Here is a 10,291-nt window from a genome sequence, read left to right on the forward strand (position 1 = left end):
TGTAATATTGTTAACTGTAAACATAGTATTTCAACGACATAATCGAGTATTTACTGAACTTCTCCTAGGTAAGATCTGATCACCAGTCATAGTAACATTTCTATGGAAAACTTGTTACGAATTCAGAATATCTGCAAATAAAAATGGTTTTAAAGTTTATTTATTTATTCATTTATTTATTTATTATTCGAGGATTTTTTCCAGAGATAGAAACAGAGTAGGATGCACCTTCCAATGGAGTGTAGTCATGCCATAATCCTTTCTCTTCCATTCCTCCATCCTGTTAGGATTAAGGGCACATACACATGTGCCCCTGGCACATTTTTTAAGTAGTAAGGGCCAGGATTCAAACTGCAGTTGACTATGTGTGATTCAGCTTCCTTAAACCACTAGGCTACGGGGCCAGCCCCTGTTTATTTTTATTCATGATAGAGAGCAGATGCATGCATGCACATGAGAGAGGGAGTGAGAGACAGACAGACAGACAGGCTTGACACGGTCTTGCCACACTGCAATCCCCTTTCTTCAGCCCTCTCGCTCCTCAGGATCTTGGGCTCATGTGTGTGCATCCAGCATGTTTTCAGGTTGAACAGGGATTTGAACCCACAGTAGGCCGTATGGCTTCCAGCATTGCAGTTCTGTACATTACCATCTGTGCCGCCAAGGCTGGGCCAGAAATAAAATTTTGAAGCAGTTTATCTGGAAGACAGGAGATATTTATATTGAAAATGCAAACAGGCCTAGTTACAATGGCACAGTGATAGCTCAAAGCTCTGCAGTGCTTTAAGTCGTGTGGAGGATCGGAGTTTGGTTCAGGCCTCCAGTACACACCAGCACATATGTGTACACTTTTTGCTGGCCTGGAATGCTGGAGGGAGGATCACAGTAGGAGACCCTGTTGAGGGTTCTTCTGTTTTTCTCTCTTTGTCTCTCTCTTATGAAATAAACTCGAAAGAATATGCAAGTGTATTCAAGTCTGTAATAGTTCATTGAACAGAAACTTCTTTACTTTAAAAAGATATCTATTGCCATAAAGATGCATACACTCCCCAAAAACAAAGCAAGAGAGGGAGGGAGCAAGGAAACCCCTCCATGGGGTGTAGTCTTGCTGCAATCCTTTCTCCATTCTCCAACCTGTCAGGATTTTGGGCATGCCTGCACACACGCGCAGCATGTTTTTCACGTTACTGGGGCCAGGATTTGAACTGTGGTTAACCATATGGTATCCGCTCCCTTAACCACTCCAGCCATCAAGCTAGGACTCTTTACTTTTTTGAAATAGGATTCATTTCATAACCAAGTCATCTATGTATTTTCATAGCTATTATGGTCACATACCCCTGAAAACTATACTTGAATCAAAGGTCAGGGGATCTAGGAACTTCATAGAGCTTGGCTTTTCCACCAGACTCACAAATCTTATAAAATATCGTGTTCACATATATAACTGGTTTAAGTTTGACCAGCTACACTTGCTAGAGGGCTTAGTTTCCTGCAAATAAGTTACTTAATTGAAGGGCTCTTGTCTGCATGGGAAGAGTGCAAAGAGTAACAGTTACTCATAGGCGGAGAAATGACTCTCCCAACTACTTCCTTTTTATCTCTCCACGTAAAGAAGCACCATTTTACCTTGATGAGCTGGAAAGGTTTTTAACCACCACAACAAAATGTGTGCTGGTATGACTGCCAGATTTAGCAAAGAAAAATACAAGTTTCTTGGTTAAATTTGAATTTTAGATAAACAAGAAATATTTTTAATATAAATATGTCCCAAATATTGCCAGGAACATACCAAGATTAAGTGTTTCTTTCTTATTTGAAATTAAAATTTAACTGGACACTCTGTACTTAAGGTGGCCACACTATTTGATGGGAGATGAATTATTTCTAGACATATTACTGCCTCCTTCTCTTTTACACACATAGACACGCACACACACATTCGCACATATGCACACAGATGTTCATACTTTGAAGAAATACGTGTATTTTGTAAACAAAGTACACCAATTTGTGTTTACCTTCCAAGTTTTAGAAACTGCTTGAATTAAAAAACTATTAGTAATTTTCATTTATGTTCAAATGGATGGAAAAAATCCATCTTCTCACGTAATTATGCTTTATTTATTGTTTGTTTCTATACAATAGAAATAGGCGACAGCGCTGAATTTTTATTTTAATACACTTATGTTCTCTTCTCAAGAGGTAAATGGAAGCTGGTGTCTCAAAACAATTTAATATGAGAGAATACTGCCACCTGGAGATCAGAGGCAGGTATGACTGAGAGCCACCTGATTTCTAATTCTGGAATAAGAAATTTGAATTATGTTGTTCTATAGTGTTGGTGGGACTGTAAGTTAATACAGCCATGGTGGAAAAGCGCAGGGAGGTTCCTCAAAAAGCTAAAAGCAGAACTACATATGACCCAGCAGTCCCACTACTATGCATAAATCCATAGGAAAGAAAACCGGTATGCCATAAAGATCTCTGCACCCCAATGTTCACTGTAGCCAAGGTATATCTGTAGAATCAACCTCAGTGTCCAGGAACAGAAGAATGGATGAAGAAAATGTGATACACACACGCAGGTATGACCATGCACCAACACAAACATACACCCCATCAAATATCGTTCAGCCTTCAAAACCAATAAAATCCTGCCATTTGAGGTGACATGGACAAGTCTGGAGGACATTGTGTTAAGTGAAATAAGCCAAGCACAGAAATAGAAAGACTGCATTATCTCACACGTAAGTGGAAACTGAAAAGGATGACTTCACAGGTATAGAGCTGAAAAGTGACTACTAGAGACCAGGATGGTTTGGGGTGACGTTGATAAATGGAAACAAAATTAGTGATAGCGAAGAGAAACAATCTGCCATCTTATAAAATACAGTAGGATGGATATAGTTAACAACAATTTACTATGTATCTCAGAGCAACTAGAAAAGAGAGTTTTGGATGTCCCAATACAAAGTCATGGCAAATGGTCAATACATATACTAATCAACCTTATTTAATCATTACCTATTGTATTCTTATCCTAAAAAAATCAAATTACGACTCACAAATATGTAAAATTACATGTAAGATAAAATAGGAATTATATTGACACTTGATGCAATAATGCCATCCTGTCATTTGCCATCATGTGATTTTTCCTTATTCATTTACTTACTGAAAATTTGCTAAGTTTCTACTATATGCCACACACTATTCCAGACATTAAGAATGTGAAGATGGGCTTGGTGGTGGTGCAGTGGTTAAGGCTGCTGGATCTCACATAGCCAGCTTCATGGTTTGAGTCCTGGACCCAGTGGCATGAAAAATATGTCAGACACATATACATGTATGCCAAAATCTATGTGGTGTGACCATACACCATGGGGAATGCTTTCTTTCTTTTTTTTCTCTTTCTAGCAAGTGCACATACCTTCTAGAAAATTACAGTAAGATAAAGGTGTATAAGATCTTCCTTTGAGTAACTAATAGACTAATGGGAAAGACAGGCAGATAACAGATGTCATTCCTAGTATCCTTGCCCTTTAAAAGTAAAATGCAATAAAATCTAATCTCACCTTTATATAGGGAAAAAAATTACCCTCTTTGTGACACTGTAGCGAAGAAGATAGATTGTAACTTTTCCATTCACCTGGGACTCCAAGCTCCTGCTTCATATGACATAATTCAGCTTCTGGACTATGTTACTGTTACACACATTTTGTCCTGGTTTGTACATCTCTCAAGATGTGAAAAACAACTCTTTCATCTTGATTTCCATAATGATTACTTACAGAAAGCTTTGAGCTTAGAAGTACAACTGTGTGTATATATTGGTGTGTGTGTACAACAACACTAACAATTACAAATTGAATAATAAGACTTCATTGCTCTTTTTTTTTTTTTTTGGAGAGGTTTTCACTATAGGGCGCTTGCGCTCGCCAGACAGACAGAGACAGAGAGACAGAAAGCGAGAAATCACACAGCAGGGGGGATGGTCACGCCGCAATCCCTTCTCCTCCATTCTCCTCTAGGGATCTTGGGCACGCACGCACATGTGCCCGGCATGAGTTTTAAGCCACCGGGTCCGGGACGTGACCCGCAGTCGACTACGTGGGAGTCCAGCAACATAGCCATTACACTAACTGCTGGTCCCTTCATTGCTCTTTTCAAAGTCCTCCTCCTTCCCTTCATTTTGACCAGCCTTTTTCCATATGCCTCCCCCTCCCTCTTTTTGGCTGTCTCTTAACATCAGTTTGCAAATCCCACATTCCTTTTCCTGTGAACAGTTCTTCTCACACTATTTTATGGAGCAATTCAATGTCCTCAATCTCACATGCTCAAAATCAGCTTCCAGCCCACCTGGGCTTATACAACAATCACTGTTTATTGTGACAACACAATGGGTCATCTACCAGAGTTCATCCTTTGTCTCGCCCTAATATATGCATTTATTTCCCCACTGACAGGAATTAACCCAACCCCTTAAAAGACAGTGTTAGAAAATTGGGTTTTAGGTAACATTTTAAAATTTATGTGTTGCATAGAGATATAAAGTGTTATGGGAACCCTTCCTTTACTTCCCTTCCTCCTTCTTTCTTTTCCTACTGCCCCTCCCTCTCTCTTTCCTTCAGTCCTGCCTCCCTCATTCTCTGCTACACTGTAAGCTATCCCTATAGGTATTTCTCAGCAGTCTTGTACTCCATGGCAACACTACTGACCTTGGACTAAAATTCAAGAGAAGGAGAGAAAACGGAAGAAAGGGTTATACTGCAGTGTAGTTAAATTGCTGACCCATGGCATATAGTCATCCCTCAGTATCTGTGGAGGATTGGGCTTAGGAACCCTGTGGATGCTCAAGTCCCTTATATAAAACAGCACAGTATTTGCATATAATAACTGCCTGCATGTTCCCATATACTTTAAATAACCTCTAGACTACTTAGAATCTTAGCATCAGATACAGGTGAAAAGGAAAGTAAATTTCTTCAGCATCATACCAGCTGTCCTTGGCCTTGCCCTCGACCACGACCACGACACTGGCATTCTTTTCATTCCATGAATATGCCAGGCTCGTTTCTGCTTTAGAGCTTTCTAGTTCCCTGAACCAGACAGGCAAAGAAACATTGAGCAGTGATCTGTCTTGGCCTAGATATTCTGGTATGGAAGGAAAGGGAGACAAAGGAACAGTTAACATGTGATGGACAGGTTTCCAAGTTAAAAAGTAAGTTCCTCTTATCTGCAAGAACCACAAAGGATGACGGGGGATATTAATTTTTCAGGCACTGTGGTATAGCAACCATTTGCTTTAGGTTGAGATACATGCCTTTCTCTTTAGAATGTAATTCTTCTCAAAGGGAGGGAAAACGTTTGTTTATACCTCAACAAATGAGGATATATGACAGTGCCTTCCGCCTCAGACCCATTCATCACCTGAGGATCTTAGAGAGATTCCAGATCCCAATGAAACATCGACAATGACACTTATGATGTTACTGGAAATCTGAACAGTCACGGGTTGTTCAACAATATTAAGCAATTATTGCTATTTTAGGACAAATAATGGTATCATGGTAGAATTTTTCTTTTGTAAAGATCCATCCTGAAATGTTATGAATTAAATGTCTGGGATTTGCTTCAATATATTATAATACTGGAAACAAAAAGAGTTGGGGAGGGGTATAATGAAACAAGGTTAGCCATTTGTCAATAGCTGGATGGGGGATCTACTGTTTCATCTTCCATGTATGTTCAAAATTTTCCATGAACTTTTTTTTCTTAAAATATGTTCTACTTTCATTTCATAATATGGAATAACAGAGACCAGCAGATGGCACAATGGTTACATCATTGGCCACCCATGTAGTAAACTGTGGTTCAAGTTCTGGACCCAACAGCTAGAAACTCAGGCTGGATGCATGTGCGTGCATGTTCAAAATCCTGAGAGGAGGTGGGAACCAGCAGTTAGCGTAATGGCTATGTCGCTGGACTCCCACGTAGTCGACTGCGGTTCGCGTCCCGGACCCGGTGACTTAAAACTCACACCAGGCGCGTGTGCGTGCATGCCCAAGATCATGAGAGGAGAATGGAGGAGAAGGGATTGCGGTGTGGCCATCCCCGCTGGGGGGTGATTTCTCGCTTTCTGTCTGTCTCTCCCTGTCTGGCGAGCACACACGCCCTATACCAAAAACCTCTCAAAAAAAAAAAAAAATATCCTTAGAAGAATAGAGCGTAATGGCTATGTCGCTGGACTCCCACGTAGTCGACTGCGGTTCGCGTCCCGGACCCGGTGACTTAAAACTCACACCAGGCGCGTGTGCGTGCATGCCCAAGATCATGAGAGGAGAATGGAGGAGAAGGGATTGCGGTGTGGCCATCCCCGCTGGGGGGTGATTTCTCGCTTTCTGTCTGTCTCTCCCTGTCTGGCGAGCACACACGCCCTATACCAAAAACCTCTCAAAAAAAAAAAAAAAATCCTGAGAGAATAGAGGAGATGAGATTGTGGGATGGCCATCCTTCCTGGGGGGGGTGTTTTCTCACTTTCTGTCTCCCTATCTCTCCCTGTATCTCTGGCAAGTGCACGTGCTCTATGGCAAAAATCTCTCAAAAATATGGAATAACAAAATATAATATCAGTTCATTCTGGGTAATGGGTACATGAATGTCTGCTCTGTGCTTTTACTTTTATAATATTTCAAAAAAATTTTTTTTAAAAAAAAACGGACGGTGGTGGAAGAATGTCCAATAGAAACCAAGAGACCTGGGCACCTTTCCCTGTCTCTCTGGCTCTCAAATAATCTCTAGATACAAACACCATTACGTGATGTTCGTCCATCCAGAGCCTTTTCACTCTTAGAGCCTATTAATCTACAACCTTCCCACTCCCAGTCTCCACACGAAAAGGCTACCCCAACCAGGGGCTGAAAGATTTTTTCCTCATCTAGGATGGCTCCGTCTCTCTGCACCTGCAACTCTTTCGCGATTCCTTCTCCAGAGGCTTTAAGTGGAAGAACTGTCTTTGGCAACAGAGATACCTAGATGGATCAGTCTTTTTGGGTCTCAGAATCCTCATTCGTAAAACTGGGCTTATTACACCTGCCTCATATAATTGTAGTGAAATTTAGAGATAACAATGTCTAGTGTCTCAACAAAGTAGCTATTCGCGACAGTAATACCACCTCATTTGGGGACTTGGCATCACACTTCCCAAGCCAGCCTGGTTTAGTCTTGATGAGACCGGACAACAAACCAGAAACAATGCAGAACCGTCTGCCATGGCAACCCTCCGGTTCCGACCCCGGCCCCTCGAATGGCATGCTGGGACTTGTAGTGCGTGTGGGCCGACAGCGCGGGCGCGGGACAGCTCCAGGCCAGGGTGCTGCGTTTCTCGTTCCTTCCTCGCTGCCACCCTTTACCCCACTCTGCTTCTAGATTACGGAGCCGAAAACGAACCGCCTCGCCATGAATCCCCCTTGCCACGCCGGCCGCAGTTACGGCTGAAGGCAGGAGAGGGGAAGCAATGAGGTGCCGAGGGCGGAGACGGCAGCGACGCAGGCTGAACAGGAAGAGGCGGGGCTCCCGCCTGGCGCACGGAGGCCCCGCCTTCTTACGTCACTTCCGTAAACAAAGGCAGCTGCGGAGGCGCGGGTCCCGGGATGTGATTTGGGCCCTCGCTGCAGCAGCGGCGGTGGCTTCCGAGGCTCCCAGGTCTTTGCACGTTGACGGAGGGGACCCCCATCCCCTTCTTCCTCGGGTATGTAGTGGGAACCAAAGAACTCTCGCAACCTCTCCTTTAGGCTTTTCCCTCCTTCCTGGTCTTTGCTGGGTTCTGAGCGGTGGAAGGTCATCGATTAGGCAGATTGGGGAAGGAGATTGAAGTGAAGTCGGGCGGGACCCCAGCGGTCCTCCTTGGAGACAGGACCCGACCCTGACAGCCAGTGTGTGTAAGTAATTACGAGCAGTTTGTTTACAACGTCTCTAAAACGTTCCTTGCTGCTTGGTATACAGGAAGGATTTTAGTACTATGACAGATGCTGACTTCCAAAAACCAAGAGATCTCTAGCCTGGGGCCCTCAGTTCTGCTGCTTGGTATACAGGAAGGATTTTAGTACTCCTGTGACAGATGCTGACTTCCAAAAACCGAGAGATCTCTAGCCTGGGGCCCTCAGTTCATTGCACTTTAGACCACCATTGCTTTATTCGCGTTACCTTCCTAAGGTCGTCAGGTGAGATCCCCCTTCTCTTGAGCAGCGCATCTGCTGTGCCACAGATCTGGCCCCCCAAGTGTGATTTTACAGAACCTCAATTGTTTACAGAGTGAGAATCCGTTCTATCGCTAGCAGAAAACAGTTTATCTTTGGTAATTGAAATAAAACTCGTAACTCGTAGTGGTGTGAAATACTGATGCTACAGACAATTATATATCTGTTTGAATGTAGTCCATTCTTCCCAGTAAAATATTTTGAAAAGAAGACCTAAAGGCCGCTTAAATCTTACGTTAAGCTGGTAATATATAGGTGATTGTTTATTGTTAATGTATTGTGCCCCTTGTATAATATAGAGTTCTGCTGGAATGTAGTTGATTCTTCCCAGTAATATATTTTGGAAGGGAAACCTAAAAGCCACTTAAATCTTGAGTCAGGCTGGTAATATTACATAGGTGGTTGTTTATTGTTTATGTATTATTCCTCATGTATAATGTAGACTTCTTGAAGGCAAAGACTTTATCTTTTTAATGTTGTCTTTTCATTACTGACAATAGGGCTTTGCTTGTGAAAGGAGTCAATAAGTATTTGTCAGATGAGTGAATAAGGAAAACAGTAAAGATACAATTTTGTCTATCCGACAGTTTCCTAAGGGATTCTGTGTACATAATAAAGTACATTAAATTTAAGGACCCCTTTATTCTAACTTTCTGTAATGACTTCTTAAATTCTTAGTCTTTTTTCAGTCTGTGAAATAGGTCTTTTCATCCCTTTCATTTTTGCACGTTATAGTATTTATATGTAATTTCTATTATTTCTTTGTTTAGGTCCTAAGAAGCTGGCCTTGGTGCAATAAGGAACTTAAAACTATGGAGGAACGGAAAGCAAAGAGGAGGAGTCCTAAGTCTTTTAGTGCCCACTCTTCTCAAGTTGTTAATGCCAAAAAAAATGCCATTCCAGTTAGTAAAAGCACAGGGTTTTCAAATCCTGCATCACAGTCAACTTCACAGCGGCCAAAGTTAAAAAGGTGAATTCCTTATTTTTATGGTGAAATGCCGTTAAAGTACATACTAAATATTTTCTCTTGGCATGACTTTAAAGACCAGACTTATGAGAGTTACTTTTGAATAAAATATCATAATGAAAAGAGATTTTTCTCCAAGAGGAATTTAATTTACGGAAAGATATTGAAAAAGACATGGTTGGTGGAAAAAGAAAGCCAAAAGCTTTAAAAGTAATCACTTTTCCTCTAAATTCTTTATGTGTGTGTGTGTATGTGTGTAAGCTTTGCCAGAGGGTGTGCGTGCTCACCAAAGAGAGACAAAAACAGAGAGGGAAGGGAGAAAGCATCCCTTATGGGGCATATTTGTTCCATAATCCTTCTCCATTTCTTCATCCTGTCAGGATTTGGGGCCTGCATGCGCATGTGCTCAGCATCTTTTTCAACCTTCCAGGGTCCACATTCGATCTGCACGGTCCACCATTTGGGATCCTGCTGCCTTCACTACTGGGCCAGCCCCAGATTGGCATTTCTAATAAGCTTGGCTCGTAGATATCACAGTTAGCAGCAAGATACTAAATAATGTGATTTAACACCAGTGTATAAAATGCAAATCTTGCTTTGTGAGGGACTGTTACTGACCTACTGTCAGCAGCCTATGTGTTCTAAATTTCTCTCTTGTTAAGAGTGTTAGTGGGCAAGGCTGGCAGGTGGCATGGTGGTTAAGGGCGCTGGACTCCCACATGGCTGACCGTGGCTCGAGTCCAGGATGTGGTGGTTTGCTTTCTCACTTTCCCTCTCTCTCTCTCTTTTGCTCTTGCTTTTGCTCTGTCCCTCTATAGTCAAATTAAAAATAAATGAACCCATAATAAATAAAGTTAAATAAAATAATTCTTTGAAAAATGTTAGTGGGGGCCAGCAGGTGACGTGGTGGCTAAGGTGTTGGTTGACTGTGGTTGAGTACTGCACCTGGTAGCTTACTTTCTCACTTTCTTTCTTTCTCTCTCTGATGAGTGCATGTGCCCTATAGCAAATTAAATAATAGCAATAATAATAAATACATAAATTCTTTTTATAAAAAGAAAGA

At 41.8% G+C, this 10,291-nt stretch overlaps 1 protein-coding gene and 1 long non-coding RNA gene across 3 annotated transcripts in view; one reads left to right on the forward strand and one right to left on the reverse strand.

Moving 5' to 3' along the window:
- Positions 1-582: 582 nt before the first annotated feature.
- On the reverse strand, positions 583-7,256 carry LOC102487411 (uncharacterized). The gene is made up of 3 exons (XR_334919.2): positions 7,179-7,256; positions 5,001-5,157; positions 583-699 (listed from the first exon to the last, which is right to left on the reverse strand). It is a non-coding gene; the product is annotated as an uncharacterized LOC102487411 (long non-coding RNA).
- A 78-nt stretch (positions 7,257-7,334) lies between these two features.
- CCDC28A (coiled-coil domain containing 28A) overlaps positions 7,335-10,291 on the forward strand; it is a 13,424-nt gene continuing 10,467 nt past the window's right edge. For both annotated transcript variants that reach the window (XM_014588831.2, XM_027772897.1), the window contains exons 1-2: positions 7,335-7,753; positions 9,032-9,231. In XM_014588831.2, coding sequence (XP_014444317.1) covers positions 7,520-7,753; positions 9,032-9,231 — 434 coding nt within the window. In that variant the 5' untranslated portion in view covers positions 7,335-7,519. The remainder of the gene's footprint in view (positions 7,754-9,031; positions 9,232-10,291) is intronic.

The sequence above is a fragment of the Tupaia chinensis genome, unplaced genomic scaffold, assembly GCF_000334495.1.
Source record: "Tupaia chinensis unplaced genomic scaffold, TupChi_1.0 Scaffold000313_1, whole genome shotgun sequence".
NCBI classification, from domain to species: domain Eukaryota; kingdom Metazoa; phylum Chordata; class Mammalia; order Scandentia; family Tupaiidae; genus Tupaia; species Tupaia belangeri.